The following is a 21,089-nucleotide window of genomic DNA, read 5'->3' as shown; positions in this document are numbered from 1 at the left end:
GTGTGTTGGTTGATTTTGAGGTTCAGTTGAATTCCATTAAGTTGCACAATTATACTCACTAATAAATATTTCAATATAATTTAATGTGTTAATTATATTTTAAAATAAATTTAAAATTTATGTTAGAATTGAAATAATATTTATATATTTGATGATTTGTAATATAGTACAGAAGCCAACCTTTATATGCACAAAAAGTTTACTACCCTAACAATTTTCACAACCTGTATAAAAAAAGATACATGACATAACAAATTAAGTATACTATAGTATTGACTCTCAAAAAAAAGTATACTATAGTACAAATAAAGAAAGAAGTACAATAGTACAAGAGGGTTTGAAAATTAATAAATAGAGTAAATAATTTGACTTTTGAGTCATGGTTTGTCTTTCACTGGTAGGTTTTCGTTCAACTTATATAGATTTGCTCTTAGACAAAGTGTTTTGGACTTGGAAGTGATTTTTATATTTATTTTTTAAAAATGAAGTGATTAAATTAGCCATTAAAAAATTGTTTAAAATCCGTCGCTTTATAAATTAATTGACACTCTTTATTTCCAACAAAGACATCTTTAATTTAAATACTTATTCCTCATGTAACTATGTAAGAGTAAAATATAGTCAACGCTTCTGCGTTTTATGTTAATGCCAATCACGTCAAAACATTTAAAAACCGACAAACTTGGTCTCTAATCATTGTGAGAGAGGAGAAAAATAAGTATAGGTTTAAGCATCAAGTTTGTCAATTTTGAAATGTTTTCAAACCTAACTAGTATTAATCCAAGCCTCATGACTGTTAATGTATTTTAAGTTTAACCTCATTATTATTTTTATGGCAATAATGTTACTACTAACTATAACTATTGAGTTATTAAAAAAAGGAAAAATGTATTTAAAAAATAATAATAAAAAGAAGGATAATATATTGAGAAAATACCAGAGTCATCATGTTAAGACATCTATCAGTTTTTTGTGTTGAGAAAATTCCAACCTCAAATTCCTTGTTTGAAAACAACAAAAAAAATGGTAGTTGAGCTAACTATTGTAAGAAAATTGTTGTGATAGATTATTTTGTTGTGTCGATTACAACATGGGAGCGGGACAGGTGGAGCGAGGAAGACCATCATGACTTTTTTAGATTCAACCACTCCCCTCGTGACGGTTAGCACACAAGTCCATCGCATCTTTTTTACCTATGTTTCCTCCCCACACCCACGCGCTCAACCCCGCGTGTCGTCTCATACTTTTCCCAATCGTACGGCTCATGTGTCCCACGCGCACTCGCACGCGTCGGACTAAAGGTTTCTGGTGCGAGGGCAAGGAAGTAATTTCGCGATGCTTCGAAATAAAGAAGCCACGGGGGGGGGACACTTGGTTCCGAAGTAACTGCACTCGGGACTCTCCCACACCACACTCCCCTTCCTCCTTTATTCAACAGTGACCACTCCCTGCACTCGCCCACACCACACGCTATCATTCTCAGCCGTCTGATCTTCCTCCTTTCATTTTCCAACTCTTCAGTTCTAGATTGATCAAATCAAATGCAAAAATATATTTATTCTTAATCAAATGTACCTGGAGCTTGGGTTAGTTACACCTTTTTATATATATATATATATATATATATATTTTATTTTATTTTATTTTTTTATTATTGAATTTTGTAAAAAAAATATTTGTATTATTGACTATGAGATTTAAAAATTGTTTAAATTGATTCCTTATTCTTAATTTTGTTAACTAATAATTAATTCTAATTAATAAAATAGTCACATGGTGTGTAACCACTCTACTATAAAAATATATATTTTTTTAAACAATATGTGTATTGTATGTGGTTATTTTCTATCAATTACAGTTAAATAAATTAGGATGAAATTAGAGTCAATTTGGACAGTTATTAAACCTCACTTTTCAGGCTATAAACCAAATTTCATGGTTTTTTTTTTTTTTTTTTTTTTTAACATTAAATGATGCTAGAAATAATACAAATTTTACCATTTAAGTGTCACCCATTAAAAAAAAAACGATTTAAAAATTAATTTATTAGCCTGTACGTAATAATTTGGAGCAGTTGAAGCATTCTTTTATTAAATTTTGCCCTTTTAAATTGGTCAAAATTACTTCAACGGCCTAAAAAGACTTAAAAACCCCACGCTTTGTAGTGTGAGTCCGTCCACACCACATCCTTTTCGTACATCTAAAATCTCGGTTTTATTTTTTCAGTTTCAGATATAATTTTGACGTGAGAGTACAGTACAGTGAAGTAAGAGTGAGAGAGAACAAAAACAAAAACAAACACAAAGCAAAGCACAAAAAGCAAAAGCAAAAAACCAAAAAAAGAATAAAAATCGGTGGAGCTTTTAGATCACATTTCCTTGGTTTGCAAGCGCTCTCACTCTCACTCAATGGTACATTTTCTTCCTCTTTTCCTCTCTCTCTCTCTCTCTAGCACTTATATATATATATACATATTTTTCCTGTTTCACAGTCTGTAACCACTTGTATTTTTTTTTTTTTTTTTTTTTTTGGGTTGTTTTAAAATGTTCTATGGTCTCATGGTTTGTAACATTTTGGTTCCTAGGAATGTTAGATTTGCTGTCTGAGAATACCACATTTCTCAGGTAAGTTCCAGATCTGGTCTTATTCAACCTTTTATGTGTTTTAAAAAATAAAAATAAAATAAGGTTATTACTTGAAGCAGATCTTGTAGGTTCTATGTTTGCAAGTTACTATGATTTCACATTTATTACTATTTTTTTTTTTTTTTTTAAGTTGGTTTGTTTTATATTTACTGGTTTATTAGTTATATATAGGTTAGTATTTTTGGAAGGTAGTTGCTTTAAATTTACTGCTATTTGATTCACCTGATAACTGAGGAGATCCAATGTAATTAAATATTATATAGTAATGATGCTTTGTTTAAAAAAATGTACTTAAATTGAATTATAATGATTTTGGTCATGTTTGATTTAGTTGTTTCGTGATTATAAAATGATGATTTGGTCATGTTTGATTATGTTGTTTTGCAATTATACTTTTTGGTGTGTGTGTAAGTTGGTTCTTACATGAAACAAAAAAAAAAATGCAGAGAGTGGGATTCGGGTTCGCGTGATTACTGGTCCTGGCTTTTCTGCAATGGGAAAATCACCTGGAAAATGGATCAAAGCCGTACTTTTTGGGAAGAAGTCATCGAAATCTAATGTTTCAATAGGAAGAGAGGTAATAATGAGCTAAATACTGCATGGATCACACCTTCTGTAATACATTTGACTGTAATGTGGATGGGTTATTTAACTGTAGATCCTCGTTCAAAAGATAGGATTTGTGAAACAAGAAATTCTGGTCCACCCTCTTTTTCCCTTTCCGTTTGAATGTAACTTGTTAATTAAGTTGCGTCATCAGAATTTAAATCCTGTTGGAATGGTACTTTTCTAGACTGAGAGCAGATAGTAAGATTGGCTTCGTAGAACTTCAGCTTCACGTTAAGTTGCATTTTTAGGTTTTTTTGATATTGTTATTGAGGGTTCAAATTTTGATGTTCTTTCACCTACTTATACGTGCTTTTCAGCTGTTCAAGTTCTCAGATAGGTTATGGTGTATTTTGGGCATTGTAAATGTTAGAAATTTTTTTTTTTTTTTTTGGGGGGTGGGGGGGGGGGGGGGGGGGTGGGGGGCAGTTCAAACTGCAAAGTATAAAGTTCAAGTTTAGTTTACACCTTTCTTGCGGTTATCAATTTTAGAACTTTCTACCGTATGTGATATGCAGGAGTCCTAATTTTCTTATTGATCATTTTGTTGTAGAAATTTACAAATGAGAGAGAGGTCTTGGTTTCTGCCAAGGCATCGGAAGTTGGTTTGGGTTTGGATCCTCCTGTGACTTCACATCTGACCCCCAATACAATTGGTAGAAATGTGGGGAGGTTGGAATCAGAGAACAAGGAAGCTACAGACTCATCGCATGATGGGGGAAATGTTTTGCCAGGGAATCAAGAGATAGATGAAGCCAGATCCACACCCCAAGATGCACCATATGATCCTGAGAAGATTAGGCTGGAGCAAGCTGCAACAAAGGCACAGGCTGCTTTTCGGGGTTATTTGGTAATTCTCTTTTGTTGATTTTATGCGTTAAACATTTTTTCAATACTTGTTTGGGGACATCCTTTGTTGAGCGCTTTGTGGGGTTGAGGTCAAGGTTTCAAATGCCATCTTGTTCTTGAGTTTTGTAAAACCACCACTTGCAGAGAACCCAACTATCTATCATAATATTTTAATAAATGATAAGGATTTCAGCCTTTTTCAAGAGTCTATCACTTTTATAACCTGTTTTACCCCATATTCCCATTCCTTTAAATTTTTAGCTTAGATGGAGTAGGTCTGGACATGGTAGAGAAATTCGACTGCCTGCATGCATCTCATACTTAACTCCATGCTAGGATTGGCATCTTCTAATTGCCGAGAGTTTTTCCACATGGATCTTATGGATGAGAGATTGCCAATTTTTTTTATTTATTTAATATTTTAATATTTATTTTTAAAAGTTATTTATTTATTTATATTTATTTAAGTTGTCAGAATTTTCAACAATTCTGCATTTGTGTTTGGTCACTCTTGCTGTTTGTCTGGCTCAGATTGTTATTTTTATATCATTGAACTGGCTGACAATATGAATAGCTTTTCTGTTTTGCAATTTGTCCATTTATTATGTTTTTGTAAGGTTAAGATTATGCATGCACTAACTAAGCAAATTATGTAAAGGCTCGCCGGGCATTTTGGGCCCTCAAAGGCATAATAAGGTTGCAGGCACTTATTCGTGGGCACTTGGTTAGGAGGCAAGGTGTTGCTACGTTGTCCTGTATGCTGGGAATTGTCAAGTTCCAGGCACTTGTTCGGGGAAGAAGGGACAGACATTCTGATCTTGGGCTTGAAGTACATAAAAAATGCATTCTGGTTAAGCACCAGGTAATTTCTTTTGATGAACTATGCCAGTGACCAATTACTAATCATAGATGTCTTATCTTAGTTGTATACGAAGGGAAAATCTCTACTTGGATTTCTATTTTCCCCGAATATGTTTGCAATTGAAACTGAAATTTAGGTTGAGTTTTTTCTTTTTTTTTTTTTGGGGGGGGGGGGGGGGCATTATTGGACATTTAACATGTTGTTGGCCCACATATCTGTTGTCCAAATAAGTGAAACTAACTTGGCAAATAATCAACCTTAGTCTGTGAAGACAATTATTTGCTATAACCTTAGAAGCTTCTTTAGAAGAACTTGAAGTGTCAATAATCTCTACTACAAATGAAGAGAACTATAGGGCAGTTTTCCTTCATAAATAAGTGTTATGGTCTTTATGGAAAGTTCCAAAAAGAACCATTTTTGTCAACTAACTTCTAAGCGAACGTTTGGATATAGCTGAATTTTTTTTCCAGCTGCGTCCAGCATCTGGCAGTGGGTCCCGTGCACTGTTCACAGGACTCACAAACCTCTTTTTTCAATAAAACTTTCATTAAAAATGGGTCCTATGGCACTATTTACACATTTAAAAATTATTTTGCTACAATGTTTCAGTTTTTAGTTTTCAGTAACAAGCGGTATCCAAACAGACCGTAAATAAAACAACTACTATTTTTTTTTAAAGTTATCATGGTAATTTACTAATTTAAATTAAGAATAATTATAAGTTTGCACCTCCTCTACTCCCTCTCACATTTATATATACGCTTAATGTACTATAACCGGTTGGTTTAACGTTATTTAATAATCAAATTTTCAACCATGTAAATCTATTGGATTGAGATTCATATTCACTCTTAAGCCTCACTTTTCCTTTTTCTACAAATGGTATTATAGTATGTAATGGATGTAGTTTTATAAGATGATAAGTGAGAGAGGACGCACTAATTTGTTCTTCTACTACTGGTTTGGCATGGCTATAAACTTTAGAATCAAGTTGTATACTCTTACGTCAATGTTGTGTATGGGGAATAAAATAATATTGTCTCAAAGGCCATCAGGAAGGCTCTAGGTTCTTGTAAACATGATTAAGTTAGCTGCTTTTAAATATGCCTTAATTTACTTTCTGCCATTAATCCTTTTTTTTTATACATTTATTTAATCTTTTAGGAAAACAAGCCTGTGATTCTTGTTGGAGTTGATATGTCTGCACGAATTGCAAAGCTGTCCCCAAATGCTTTTGTTCGTAAGGTGAGTTCAGTATCATATCATTCATGTGGCTACTGTTTTCATACAACTGTCTTTAGAATTGGTGAAGATTGTAGCTACCATGAGAGCAATTTGATATGATATTAATATGATGAAAATTTTAGGACTAAAGGTTGGTTTTTGCAGTTGTATTGAGACAATGAAAATGTGTTGGCTATCATGCTTTATCTATTTACTATATCTGGCAGTGGCTTTTAAGCTTACACAATAAAGAAGACCCCCGAATTGGGCTAGGTTCAATAAAACTTGGCTATATTTAATGGGGGATAGGGGGTTTCGAACCTTGGATGTCTTGTCTCCATTGCAAAAACACCAAGAAGTGCCAATTGACCTAAAGGTCATTGGCACTTTCATTGTTATGTTGTGTATAAATTCTTGAGGAAATCAAATGAAGACCTGAATAAAATATGCTACAACTGTGATTTCTTACCTCCCTCTCTCTCTCTCTCTCTTTTAATGTTCAAATCTCAAAGGTGTTTTTTATTACTTAAAAGAAAGAGATTTGCTGGAACCTAAAGCATCAAGCTGAGGCCTATAAAGTTTTGCATTTTGATTATATCAAGACTTTTAGAAGATTTTTATTTCCTTTTTAAATCAACTGAATCATATAAAGTTTTCAATTACATGGCTTCAATTTAGTTGTATCTTGGAATTATGGTATGTATTATGACATGATACATGGATATGATAATGGCATTATATAAAGATGTCAAGAAATATTATGAGCTAGACATTTGTTTAAAACCATGCAAAGAATTTTCTTGACAAGTCGGGGTTGCAGTGATGGGTGTGGGTGTTATGGTTGAAGCTGAAATTATATTGAAAATAGGATTCCTCACTTTTTTCTCTCATTTAAAACCTTGCATGAGACTTTTGTGTTGCATAGCTCCTAAGTTATAGAAGAAAGAAGCACTCGTCTTCTCTCCTTTTTTTATTACCTTCTTCGTGCATTTATAAGATCGAATCCATTCGATTTCTAAAAAGAATTGCTAATCACTTTTCAAGGAATTCTTTATCAGTGGTTCTAGATGACTGATTTTTCTCAATCTTTTCAACCTTGGTTCTATAGGAACCAGTCAGAAAGATTGGGAAATAGAACCATCTGGTTTTTGTAGGTATAGGAAGAAAACTTGTCGAATAGAAATTTTTGCTTTGACCATCTTGCGAAAGAGATTAGAAACTTGAAAAAGCAAGGATTGGGTTATGCCATTCATATGAAACAGTATACAATAATGGTTTATTTGGTTTTGTTGAGTAGACCTTGTTTCGAAAATTCTTAAGTTTGGAGAATATATCCAAACAGATTAACAGGCCCTTATTCTTTCTGATAGAAGTTTGAAGTCCACTTTGGATGATTCCTGGGAGTATGTGGTAGTTCATAACAATATTCATGTGAAATTACAGGCGGTGGTTATGGTATGATACCAGCGTTTGTGTCAATATATCAAATTTATTTTCTCCTCAGACAATGTGGCAGTGCGCTCGGATCTGCTCCATAACTTTGTATTTATGCAGTACATCATATTAGAATCAATAAATTCTTAACAATTGAAACTTTAATAATTGTTGCTATACCTAAGAATAATTTGGGTTTTGGTTTTGGGGGGGGGGGGGTGGGTCTGGTTGGCAGTTATGGTTGACTTTATGATATTTTTCAGCGTGTAAAAATTTCAATTGCAATGTTATTTTTTGATTGTCTTCTGTAATTTGTTCCTTTTTGAATTGGAAATCTGACTTCTTGTTTCATTACATTAGCTCCTTGCTTCATCACCAAATGTGATGCCTCTGCATCTCCATTATGATTCTCGGGAACCAAATTCAGTCCCTAGCTGGTTAGAACGCTGGACATCATCCCGCTTTTGGAGACCAGTTCCACAACCAAAGAAAATTGTGGACTCAAAATCTCAGAGAAAGCAGGGTAATGGTCAAACTGTAGAAGCTCAAATAGTCAAGTCAAGGCGCACCACCCGGAGACTCCCTGTTTCCAATGTTGATGGTGCCTCAGTGCAAGCAACCTCTGAACCCGAGAAACCCAAACGTAACCTGAAGAAAGTTGCCAGCCATTCAGTAGATTCATTACAGGAAAATCCACAATATGAGCTTGAAAAGGTCAAACGTAATTTGAGGAAGGTTCATAACCCTGTAGTAGAGAACTCTGTCCAGCCAGAGGTTGAAACTGAGAAACCAAAGCAGAGTATTGAAAAGGCATTTACCAATTCAAGTCAAGATGTTTTAGAACGGGAAATGAATAATTCTGCTGAGAAAATCTCTGCTGAGAAAATGAAAAGAGAGACAACCTTGACTATGTCCAAAGTGCCTGATGTAGAAACACCTCCTGAACCATTAGCGATGAAAGAGGTATCTGACTTACCACATAATAGTGATCAAGCTGCAGTGGAATCAAAGCCTCTAACAGAGAGCTTTGGTAAAGATAAAAATACTTATGGCGACGAAGCTGCAGTGGAGTCAAATATTTTAATAGAGAGCAGTGCTAAAACTGAGAACATTCCTATAACAAATGGAGAGCTGAGCCAAAAGGAAGATTTGACTAGCAACGAGAATCAGAAATCCAGCCGGAAAGCTTCAATTCCAGTAAAGCAAGAACGTGCAGAGAATGCGTTACAGAGCAGTCCAACGTTGCCTAGCTACATGGCAGCAACTGAATCTGCAAAGGCAAAGCTGAGAGGTCAAGGCTCCCCAAGGTTGGGACAAGAAGTGGTTGAAAAAAATAACGTCACAAGGCGTCATTCTCTGCCCTCTTCAACTAATAGTAAGATCAGTTCACAGTCACCAAGAACACAGAGACCGGTGCATTCTGGTGGCAAGGGGGGGAAATAAAAGCGAAAGATCTCTTGCGTCTTCAAGAGATGGAAATGGTATGATGTGTTTTCTTTTCAGTAATTAAAGTGAAATTAACTTATTTTTTGGGCCATCAGGTAAGAGTCAAAGGATGTTCTGCTGAAGCTCTATAGTATTTTTCTTACTAAAACGATTGATTTGCAAAAGAAAAAAAAATCCAATGTCATCATGCCAACAAATTTTACAAAAGAGAACTTGCCAGCAATTGTCTAGAAATAAACAGTTTTTTACTTTGTCATACATTGAAACATATATGTAATTCTTTTCTTACTGCCTCCTTATGATGTGCCTTGTTGGTGTTTGATTTTACAGTGAAGATAAACCAAGCTGAGTGGAAAAGGTAACCTGTGACCAAATTTGGGTCTTAAGCCTGAATGTTTTCTATGGTGTCAGTATAAAGAAGAATTTGGAGATTTGTTGATGTCTTACAAAGTTGATCATAAGGAGGTTGAAATTGATCTGGGAGTTTTTGGTTTGTGTTTGCAAGTCTTCTGAACTGTAATTGGGACTGTAGTTGGAGGGTGTGTGGGGCCGAGAGCCTTTACTGATTTTCCTGCATTTGGGGTGTTTCTGAGTGAATGTACATCATAGGTTTTGAAGTTTCTTGTGTTATACTTTAATTCTGACTTTGGTCTGTGTTGACATGCTTTCTGGCTGTTCATAGTGTATTTCATAGTGGTTATGATCTTTAAATGCACCTTAGTTATGTTTAATGTTTTATTAAGATGTATTTGGATGTATGGTGATCCACTCCATTCATTTAATTTTCATTTAATAATTAAATTTGAATTATGAAATAAATTTATTTCACTAGAAGAAGATTCTGTTTTGATATTTAGTTGGTCAGTTCTAGTCGCTACGGTTCAAGGTTCTCTGGAAGGCGGCTTTTCTAGACTTCAACCAATTTATCATAGGTGGGCTCAGATCTCTTGTTATTGAGACCAGGGTATAGTAAAAATGCTCCTCCTGGATATTCGGTTTTGGAAAAACGTGAGTCCGCATTATGATTGACAAATTACTATACTATTTGTCCATTTAAATGGCTAGGAAATGGTTAATCTAAATCTTCGTTCTCCCATATGTCGGTCCAAATTCTCCATCCGTTGGTAGGGTTTTGACAGTTTAACTTAACGTGTGGAATTTAAACTTTTTAATTGAGAGGGAAAGTGGAGATTGGGTTTAAATTAAAAACTATCTGATTTAAATCCATAATAAATTATCACTTGTTTCAAAAGTAACAAGTAACAAATTTAAGTTGATAGGAAATAGTTAATTTTGTAATACATTATTCTAATAATTATGACCTTACGTAAGAGATTCTAGTGATGTTCAAATGCAAAGGATTATATGAGCTTAATGTACCTTGTCTCAAGGAGAGTAGTGATGTTCAAATGCAAAGGAATATATAGACATAATTTACCTGGTATCAAGTTTCCTCGAGGAGAGCCTTTGTTCTTTTCTCATAGAACATAATTTAAGCATAGTTTACCTGTTCTCAAGGTCTTGTCTATGCTCTTTAATTAAAAAAAAAGGGGTGGGGGGGGGGGGGGGGGTGTTTAGCTATCTATTTTAAATCCATCATTCCAATTAAAAAGGTAGATCCTTTTTCATGTTAGGAAAATTCTACAGAAATTACATAAATATATATATTTCTCTGTGAGGCTAAATGTCAGGGAGAGCACTTTGGAGAGACTCCAATTGAGTAGTTAATATAACATAAGGATATCTCTTAACTCAAAAGTTTAAGTTTATGAATTTATGTCCAATTATATTATATTAACCACCCACTCTTATTATTATTATGTCCAGCTATGAATTGTACTAATTCTAAGCTATAAGAAAAATACAACTTGAGAGCACACAGGAAGGCAACTTACTGATGCTGATGCTTCCAAAGCCATAACTCCCAGAGTCCCTACACCCAATTTGGAAAATATACAACGAGGATTGGACCAATAGCAATAAATTATGCGTTAGAATTGGACTGGTTTGATCTCCAAATTTTAACAGAAAGTAACCTCTAATAACTCAAGAATTGGGCTGAACTAAGGGGAAAAAAATGAATAAACAATGTAATAATAATATATATATTTTATATTTATGTAATAATATATGAATTATTTCAACATATAGCAAAATCTTGTAAGGTTTTTCAATATCCAAGTATACATGATACAAATGGCTAAAATGCTTTCGAATCGTGGCGCTCTTTAAATGTACAGAATGCACAAAAACATATGTATACAACTCGGGAGTAAATGAATCAATGCTAATTTGTATATTACTAAATTTGATTGGGTTCAATCACAATTCCATGAACTGGTCCTGATAAGTAATTTCTTCCAGAACCTGTTACTGGCATTGTTCGAACATTTGGAGGCACTGGAATTTCGTCTGAGTGGCCAGAAATGCAAAGGGCACCAGAATCATCTTGCTCCCAATACATTTCTACCATAATTCCTCTAGGTCTCTCTTCAGATTCTGTTCCTGGAATTCCCACAAACCTAGCTCCTACAGGTACCTGCATGATCATTGTAAAAAGGATAAGATGGGAATGGGCATAGTGGCTTTAAAACTTTTCTTTATCTTATCTTGCTATACATTAAGTAAAAAAAAAATCCACTTGCCTGAACTGAGGCTCCAGATTTTAAAGTTAGAGTTTCCATCCTCCCTTCGGCTGCTGCACTCTCTAGCTCTGCTTGCTTTGCAATATTCAAGAAAACTTCATCAAGGGTTGTAAGACCAAGTTGAATGTCAGACATACCAAATTCCCCTTGTCTATCTTGGAGCTCCTCAAAAAATTTCTGTTCAGGATTATTAGTAAACCCTAAATTTGATTAGTATAATTTTTTTTTTCATAATCTTTACATTATTCTAATACATAAAGCCTATCATATAAGAAGGTAATCCAATGTATCTAATAATATAAGAAATTGTTATTTTTTGAACTCTACATGTTGCTTTATGGCAGCTCAAAACATTTCATTAGACTCTACTGTAGTGGAAACCAATGAAGTTACCAAATCATGTGAAAATGACAAATTGACAATTACCAGATACAATAAGGAGAAAAACTATAACAAAAATCGTGTATATTTCACCACAATAAAGTACTATTCTATTTGGTCAACAAAATTGGCAATCTGAGCCTTTTAGAATTATTTCACGGATCTGTCACCCCCATTGCAAACACAGCTGAAGCAATCTCTCCAATTGACTGTGTATCATTTCAAAGAATGCAATATATAGGATTATGCACTTGACTTGATATCATTATTCTATGGCGTATTGATGTGCATCATTTCAAAGAATGCAATATATGAAGGTTAAAATTTTGCTGATGCATCAGTGGAAATGCAATTCAGTTCACATGTGAATCCATATCCATACTGTTGAGTGTGAGCCAATCTAGGATTTATAAACTTGTAGAGGACAGCTTCAAAAGAAATGAAAACAAAATACAATGTTAAAGATCCTTACCTTTAAAAGACTCTCTCTATCATGAGGAATCACAAAAGTCAAAAAGGCTTTATTCTCCTCTTTTGGTTCTACATCCAAATGCTGTCCAAACATTCCCCGAGTCAGAAATCAACCTCTTTGTAAGTTAAAGAAAAAATTTGATCAATTTATTTATTTAACGTACATCTTTAAAGAACTGCTTCACAGCCTCATGGTCAGGAGTTGCAGAAACTGCAGCCCCATTGGGAGGAGAACGATTCTGAGGAGTTTGTCTATTGTTGATTCCAGAGAAGCTAACATTAGCAATGAAACCAGTGCCAAACTTTGACTTCAACCTGATTGAGGTTCCAATGCAGCGAAGCCTACCCTTGGCCATGATTCCTATGCGGTCACTTAAAATGTCAGCTTCTTCCATTGAGTGTGTTGTTAGGACAATGGCTCGCCCTTTCTTTGCATCCATTATAATGTCCCATACATGCCTCCTTGTTATTGGATCCATACCAGTTGTCTGCCAATTAAAGGGATTAGATAAAACTTGTTTAAGTAAATAAATTAGAGCAAATATATTCCTAGCTACATACCGGTTCATCTAAAATGACTAACTTCGGATCACCAATAAGGGCTGTTGCAACAGTGAGGCGACGTTTCATTCCTCCACTGTAACTCCCAGCTCTCATTTGGGCAGCGTCAGTGAGTTTCACTTCTGCCAACGACTTCTCACCAATCTGCATGGAGAATAATCGTTTATCTTAAGAAGAATAAAAATAAAAACCTACATCATGGTCACTTATTACTGCTGTGTCTGAGGCCATAAAGTGTGTTTTGAATCTTCAAACCATGATTAGGAAGAAAGCGGCTGAATCACCCTTCTATGCTTGCATAACATACCGATTTGATAGAAGCACGGGGTAGACCTTTAATAGTAGCAAAGAGGTGGAGGTGCTCTCGACCAGACAATGCATCCCAAAGGATATCAAACTACAAAAAATACAAAATTCAAGAAAAGATTAGTCACTTCTTTTTTGAGCCATTTCTATTTGAAACTTTGTCGATTCATATATTACTGAAAACATGCAGCAAACTTGAAATGCACGCACACAAAGAGAGAGAGAGAGAGAGAGAGAGGTCACCTGGGGACAGACTCCAATAGTTCTTCGAATGTTTGACATGCCAACTGAGCTTCGGATTGAATGTCCATAAATCAATGCTGTTTATTAGGCAGACTCGAATGTTACATTCTTCTTGACTTAATTTCTATAGGATAAACAGAGAGAGAGAGAGAGAGAGAGAGTTCACCATCTCCACCAGTCACTGGTGTAATGCCTGTCAAACAATTAATTACTGTAGTTTTTCCAGCTCCATTAGGTCCAAGAAGACAAAATAACTGATCCTTTTCAAAATTCACCATTAACCCCTGAGGTAAGTTGCAAATAAGCAAGTTAAAATTTTACTCAAATATAAATACGTCCACAGTCAGCATCATATTTTGTAATCTTATGCCTTATGGTGGTACATTATGACAGTTAAGAAACTGATGATAGTGATGCAAAAAACAACATAAATATGGACAAGAACAAATCCCCCTCAAGGCACCTAATGTATAACTACCATAGTGACAAACAGCAGGAAAACCACTCAATTGATTCTGCCAGACAAACAGTAGCCCAAAATGAAGTAAATTCAATGATACCAATAATCTAGATATGTAGTCGACGACTCTATGCTGCTCTACCTGTGCCCACCAATTCTTTTCCTAAAAGAACAACTAAAAACAAAGAAAGAGAGAGGTAATGGGGCAAAAATGGAAGAATGTGCATGAACAAACAAGATATTTGATTAGATTGATTTCATAACAGCATCCTCCTTAAGAACCAAGAAACACTAGGACCCTACAGCAACTCATAACAATTCATAATCAGGTACAAGTGAATAAAGTTCATTTTACTCCCTGAAACTCTCCAGAACTAAAATTAGAAAGAGGTCCTTACCCTAAGAGCATGATAAGGTGGAGTCTTCTTGCATCTACAGCAACAATTACAATCCCTAGTTCCAGGATATGTCTTTACAAGACCGCGTATCTGAACTGCAACATTTGAATCAACCACGCCTTCCTTTGTTTGATGTTTTACTATGTTTTCCTCTTCAAGGACATCTTCATCATCTGGGGTAATATGCTCATGCTGTGGGACAGAACCTATGCAATTACAAATTCCACCCTCTATGATGATGGAGGGGAAAAAGGCATAAGTCATACTACCAGGCAATGAGGAGAACTCATGAGCACAAACTGAAGATCAAACTGAATTACCTTTCACTTTGCTTCCACCTTTCCCGGTCCAGTACCCAGGGTTTAGGAAGTAAAATACTGATTTTCTCACACCAGATGCATTTGGGATAATATTATCGAAGTAGATAGCCAATACAAACCACACCAAGAACGTGGCAATGAGCCATATGTATATCTTATTCTGTTGAGAACACAAGAAATACAAAATGGCTATAATGTGGGTGATTCAACTTAGACTGAAGTAAACAGAGGAAAAGGAATAGAGAATAGAAAAAGGAGACATGGTGATCTATATAATGTCAATATTGGGATTTTGAGCTTGAATTGTTCACATACAATGGTCATTACGCACTCTGTATCATTTGGTGCACACTGGTTCCGTTTACTCCAGCTAATCCCAGGATCTTGAGGAGTTGAGGTTGCACCGGCAAGCAGAGTAAGAGCTTCAGCAAGAAGATTAGGTGGGAAGAAGGACCATATATATCTCCAGGTATTATTGAAGCGATCACGGTAGGGGAATCCAAATACTGTAACAAGCTGCAAGGACAAAGTGGAAACAGATTATTTCAAGTGAACTGATTAATAGTTTCTGAGAGATTTAGGAAGGGAATCTTGCCTGAGTCAAAAATCCAACAATAAATATGGAGAAACCCACTGTTGTGGATGCATCTGACTTGTTAATGAAGGCCGATAACATGAATGCAAATCCAATCTAGCATCAGAAGTTAAGACAGGCAGATAAAGGGCTACTATATTTAAAAAGGGCTGGTTTAATTAAGCATAAAGTAAAACAATGACTTATAGGACTTGCAGGAAATCTCTTACCATATTGAGTTGGAAAAGAAAGAACATAAGGTACACAACTAGAAAACTGTTGTGCAAGAAAAAATCAAACTGGAACATCATCCCAAAGAGAACTACGAAAAGTGATGAGAGAAGCGTAAGAGCTCCTTCCCATGTGAACCATGAGAGCCAGTAAGCAGTATCATAAAGACCCATCATAGACATTGCCTGCGTAGATAAAAACCAAAAATGAAAATTTGAATAATCCTGCAAAAGTACAGCAATGTCAAATTTCTATTTTAGCTTCAGACTTCAGAAAATACCTGGCGAAGTTTAAGTTCTTTCTCTGTGATCAAGGAACTGGTTTGAAACACAAAAGCAAACATTGCTGTTGCAAGGAAAAAAGTTGGTCCTAATGAACCCACTGCAGAGAAACTATCAATTGCAGGGTGTGCAAATTCCTTAAATCCTACAATCCAGCTGAAGTTTGGATCTGAACATGCACAAAGTGATTACATTAGTGGTACATTTACTCAAATGCAGAAATGGGTGTCACAGCATTAAATGTGAGTAGAAAATTCCAAGAGGGACTAGAATTGAATACCTCCAATCAGATATCTTGCAATCTCGCGCTCTGCTGCAATTTGAAGTGGTATTTGAAATTTAAAAGTGGGATCTTGATAATTGCCTCGCACTGCAACTGGAGTTGAATTAGTCTGTATGCTGTAGCTAATCACAGTAGCATTTCTTTGAGCCAAATGCAAAGCTCCTGGACACCTCATTGGATCACTCAATAGCCATGCATCTACATCTCTTGGTGTTCTAAATGACATAACCTGCATAAACAAAAAGGCACAGTGAGTGAATATAGATAATAGAATAAACCAAAGTCCAAATGCTTAGATACAAGAAATACCAACACAAACAAGAAGTTGTGATAGAAATAAAACTCTCAATAAATTCTAAATTTTCTCTCTATATCCATCCAGCTAGTCAACTGGCTCAGTTTTCAGTTCAATAATTTCCATTAAAAGAGGACTTGAAATTCTTCATTTCCATTAAAAAAATAACATGAAATTTTAATAGAATAAAAATAATAGCACTAGAAAATAAGAACTCTCACTTTATTCGCATCCAAAAATTGATAAATTATGGATTCTTAAACTATTAGAAAATGATGAATTTAATCATTTAACCATTATTCTAATAAAGACTCAAAATTCTTCATTTTTCCATTTGAAAAATAATATGAAATTCTAATTGAGTAAAAATAACAGCACTAGAAATTCAAAATGCTCATATTGCTCAGTGTCCCTGCATCCAAAAACTAATACATTACTAATTGTCTTAAATGGTTAGAAAAAGATGAATTTAATTATTAAACCATTATTCTAACAAAAAAAATGCAGTCAAATCTTAAAATAAAACCCTTAATTCAATTCTCCAAATACAAATTGATCCAATCTTCTTTTACTTTGGAACAAAATTTAGTTATAAAATTGGTTGTAGCTTAAGGTTACAACCTTACTCAATAAAATAAATATTGCTATATATTTTGAAAATGTAATTGTTGAATTGCATGTTCTTTATGCTCTTAATAAACATGTTAAATTTTGTGTTAATCGAATATTATTTACTATATGATCTATAAACTTATATTTTATTTATAATTTTAAACTACAAAAACTTGCAATAGCCAAAGGCTTTGTAGCTGAATTGGCACTTCCCCATGCATAAAGTGCTTGGAGGTCTAGGAGAAAAAGAGTTTGAGTTGCGGGGTTAGTAGCATGTTGTCATTATCTCTAAAAAAAAAAAACAAAAACTTTTAATATAAACAATTTATTGATGATATAGCTATTGATCTTTAATTTTTTAGAAATTTTGCAAGTATGAAGGATATAAGAAGAAAATGTAATCCAATGGTGAATTTGTGAAAATTGGCCTCTAATAAAAAAAAAGAGAGTAAGGTTGTAATTTTAGATTACAACCAATTTTGTTACTAAACTTTATCCTTTATTTTATTAGGAACCAAACAATAAAACTAAAGTACACTTTTAACCATTTTTATTTTCATAAAGGGTCAAAATATAAATTTTGAAACATAAAAAAGACCAATATGAAAACAAAGACAAACATATAAAAAGCAAAAATGGAAAACAACTCCGAACCTTAAGGGTCGAAAATATAACTTATTACGAAGAATAAGAATTTCAGCTATATCTAAGTATCTAACCATTATCCTTAGGTTGTTAACAATGTATTTAATCATTTAACCATTATTCTAATAAAGACTCAAAATCCTTAATTTCCATTTCAAAATTAATATGAAATTCTAATTGAGTAAAAATAACATCACTAGAAATTCAATTCTCCTAATACAAATTCATCTTTTGTACAATCTTCTTTTATTTTCTTAGCAACCAAACAATAAAACTAAAGCACATTTTTACCCTCAAAATTTTGGAATTATTTTTATTTTTGGTCATTTATCTATCAAAATTTCCATTTTCATTTTCAGTCAAAATGTAAAATTTAAAACATACAGAGACCAATATGAAAACGAAGTCAAACATAAAAAGCTAATAGGAAAGTCAAAAGTGTAATTTACTCGAAAAATAAACCAATGAAGTTATATCCAACAGTACTAGAAATTCAAAATTCTCATATTGCTCACTGTCTTTACATCCAAAAATTGATAAATTACTAATTCTCTTAAATTGCTAGAAAATGGAAAATTTAATCATTCAACCATTATTTTAACAAAAAAAAAAACAATAAAAAATCTTAAAATAAAATAAAACCCTTAATTCAATTCTCCAAACAAAAATTCATCTTGTGTACAATCTTCTTTTATGTTCTTAGGAACCAAACAATAAGACTATTTTCGTTAAAGGGTCAAAATGTAAATTTCGAAACATAAAAGATTAATATGAAATTGAAGTGAGACATAAAAAGCAAATACGAAAACAACTCCGAACTTTAATGGTCAAAAGTATAATCTACTCCCAAGAAAAAAAAAAGAAAAAAACTATATCGAGTATCTGCATGTACCTTTGTCTGAGGAATAGGTCTGCCAGGATTGTTAGCCATGATCTTAGCGGCAATCCCCTGAGCCATGGTGCTGTCATTTCCACTCCACACAAAGTCGTAGCAAGGAATCTTGACGTAAAACTTGTCCTCGCAACGCGGGATCGGCGGGGAGACGAGGGTGGCGGGGTCGGTGACGCTCTGGAAAGCCGCGGAGGAATCGAAGCGAGTCTCTATGGCTTTCTGGATGCAGAATATGAGGAAGATGAAGAAGAAGGAGGAGAAGAGCTGGAGGAACGTGGACCGCTTGTTCCGCCATGACAGCAGCATGTTCTTCTTCAACAGCGCGGTGTATTGCTGCCATAGCAGCGGAAAACCGCGCTGTAATTTCATGGTTGTAGAGTGATGTTTTCGTTGTTGTTGTTTTTTTGGTACTTGTAAATTCGTTGCTTTGAGTTTGGTTTTGTTTTTTTGGAGGGGAATTAAGTTAGAGACTGAAAAGTGGGATTTTGTGAATGGGAGAGTTTAACGTTTAAAAGGAGCGGTTTTGTGCATTATGTCAGGTTGGGAATTTGGATTTGCTTTTTGAGAAAATTACAAGTGTGCCATTCTGATATGTTTCTTTGAGAATATGTATTTTGTATTCAATGATAATGTCAACTATATCAAAACCCAATAAATGAGAGACATGTGTATAAAAATAATTATTCACTAATATATGCTTTTTAGTTGTTAGTAAGGTAGTTATTTTTTGTTGACATATCTCACAATTATTGGATTTTGATACGTGGTATCATTTGATATTAAATACCTCCTCCTTGTTTGAAAATAGTATAATACACTTTTTTTTTTTTTTTTTTTAATAAAAAGATAGAATATCTTTGTAAAATATAATAAGTAACACATTTGCTAGACCAATCACCAGAACCTCCCAGATCAGTCTATGTATTGTTAAGGAAAAAAAATGCACTATAGTAATTGTGTAAATGTATATTTTAATGATTCTTTACTTATTTTGGTTTGACTATTAAAAGAGGGAGAGAGATATATGATTTGGGATAATAATAAAAAATTGAAAATGAAATAATATTTTTAGGAAATGTAATGTAAAAATAGATAATCTAATATGGGAGAAATTGTATGATCCTCATGGTGGAGTCGTGGACCATGTCACTTGTCCACCATTCCATTACAAGGAGAATGTATTTGGTATCAAATGACATCATGTCAATAGTATCAAAATTCAATAAATGTGAGATATGTCAGTAAAAAAAAAACTACACAACTAACAAATGAAAGGTAGTATGGGTTATAATTGATGTTCTCCAGTTGTATGCAATGGCTTCTGGGCAATACATCAACTTGGACAAGTCATCGGTTTTCCCACATTGATTGGTAGGTCAAAATACCAAACCTTTCTTTCCTTAAGAAAAGGGTTTAGAAAAAAAAAATATACAGGCTTAGAAAGGGAGATTTCTATCTAAATTTGGAAAGGAAGTATTGATAAAGGCAGTGGCTCAATCAATTCCCACATACACAATGGGGTTATTTCAGTGGCGATTTGTAGAATTCCACTAAGCCGGAGGTATGTACTAGATGTGATAGTGTGGTTACATGACAAGAATGGAGTGTGCTTGGAGAAATCGGGTTACCATATAGCTAGACTGTTGTTGAAGGAGGCGGGGTGTGAGGGAGAGAGTTTAGCTCCGGTGTCGAGGTGTTATGTTTGGGCCAAGATATGGAAACTCGATGTTCCCAACAAAATAAATGTTTTTGGGTGGCGAGCATGACATAATATACTGCCAACTTGAGTGTATCTGGCTTGGCGATGAATTATAGAAGATGATAGTTGCAACATTTTTCAAAGACATTCAGAATCTGTGCTTCATGCCTTTTGGGAGTGAAACGGCTCAGGATGTGTAGGCTAGGTGTTCAATCCGATTACAGAAATGTTTAAGTGGCCAACATGATATAATGCAGCTTGTGGGCGCAAGGGAAAAATGGATAAAATGGAGCCGCCACCTAGTTATATGGTTTAGGAACCGTGAATATAGTGTCCTTTCGAGGAATGACCTTTACTCTTACTACCAAAGTTTGGGTTCAGAGTTTAGGTACGCTCTTGGGAAGGTGTTAGGCACCTAAGATTGCCCAACCCTAAGGTTGGCCTCCCCTCATTGTGTCCTATATCTTAACCCTATTAAAAACTATCTAAATACTTGTATTCTAGACTCACACATGCATCAACATGCATCTAATAATCAACATAGCATCTTTTACGCTAAACACATACTTATCCATCTAACCAAACAAAAGAGAGCCAAACATATTGAAGAAACCCTATCTAAAACAAAACATGGCAACAATCATGTCATCAAACAAAACATATCAAACACAAAATATTAACATATTAGAACCCTAATCATACATCTAAGAAAACCTAATACCAATG

The 21,089-nt window shown here is 34.4% G+C and overlaps 2 protein-coding genes across 2 annotated transcripts; one reads left to right on the top strand and one right to left on the bottom strand.

The window, feature by feature from the left end:
• Positions 1–2,250: 2,250 nt before the first annotated feature.
• LOC126704394 (protein IQ-DOMAIN 31-like) lies at positions 2,251–9,804 on the top strand. Its single transcript, XM_050403383.1, has 8 exons — positions 2,251–2,411; positions 2,585–2,624; positions 3,092–3,222; positions 3,805–4,101; positions 4,759–4,962; positions 6,127–6,207; positions 7,981–9,101; positions 9,397–9,804. The coding sequence occupies exons 3-7, from the start codon at positions 3,139–3,141 to the stop codon at positions 9,061–9,063; spliced, it is 1,749 nt and encodes a 582-aa protein (XP_050259340.1). The 5' UTR covers positions 2,251–2,411; positions 2,585–2,624; positions 3,092–3,138; the 3' UTR covers positions 9,064–9,101; positions 9,397–9,804.
• Positions 9,805–11,138: 1,334 nt separating this feature from the next.
• LOC126701395 (ABC transporter A family member 2-like) lies at positions 11,139–19,138 on the bottom strand. Its single transcript, XM_050399474.1, has 16 exons — positions 18,665–19,138; positions 16,218–16,449; positions 15,937–16,106; positions 15,656–15,841; positions 15,447–15,542; positions 15,167–15,367; positions 14,852–15,011; positions 14,532–14,761; positions 13,840–13,957; positions 13,674–13,750; positions 13,432–13,521; positions 13,125–13,268; positions 12,728–13,051; positions 12,565–12,645; positions 11,712–11,888; positions 11,139–11,605 (listed from the first exon to the last, which is right to left on the bottom strand). The coding sequence occupies exons 1-16, from the start codon at positions 19,031–19,033 to the stop codon at positions 11,369–11,371; spliced, it is 2,892 nt and encodes a 963-aa protein (XP_050255431.1). The 5' UTR covers positions 19,034–19,138; the 3' UTR covers positions 11,139–11,368.
• Between the last annotated feature and the right edge of the window lie 1,951 nt (positions 19,139–21,089).

Source organism: Quercus robur, chromosome 10, assembly GCF_932294415.1.
Source record: "Quercus robur chromosome 10, dhQueRobu3.1, whole genome shotgun sequence".
In the NCBI taxonomy this organism is placed as follows: domain Eukaryota; kingdom Viridiplantae; phylum Streptophyta; class Magnoliopsida; order Fagales; family Fagaceae; genus Quercus; species Quercus robur.
The sequence above is the reverse complement of the archived record's forward strand: the minus strand, read 5'-3'. Positions and strand labels throughout refer to the sequence as shown.

Excerpts from the sequence above, each read along its gene's own strand:
- LOC126704394 (XM_050403383.1), top strand. The coding sequence starts at position 3,139 with ATGGGAAAATCACCTGGAAAATGGATCAAAGCCGTACTTTTTGGGAAG. Across the intron at positions 3,223-3,804 it reads ATGTTTCAATAGGAAGAGAG|AAATTTACAAATGAGAGAGA; the intron begins GTAATAATGAGC and ends ATTTTGTTGTAG. Across the intron at positions 6,208-7,980 it reads CAAATGCTTTTGTTCGTAAG|CTCCTTGCTTCATCACCAAA; the intron begins GTGAGTTCAGTA and ends TCATTACATTAG.
- LOC126701395 (XM_050399474.1), bottom strand. The coding sequence starts at position 19,033 with ATGAAATTACAGCGCGGTTTTCCGCTGCTATGGCAGCAATACACCGCG. Across the intron at positions 16,450-18,664 it reads GACCTATTCCTCAGACAAAG|GTTATGTCATTTAGAACACC; the intron begins GTACATGCAGAT and ends TTGTTTATGCAG. Across the intron at positions 11,889-12,564 it reads ATAGAGAGAGTCTTTTAAAG|AAATTTTTTGAGGAGCTCCA; the intron begins GTAAGGATCTTT and ends AATCCTGAACAG.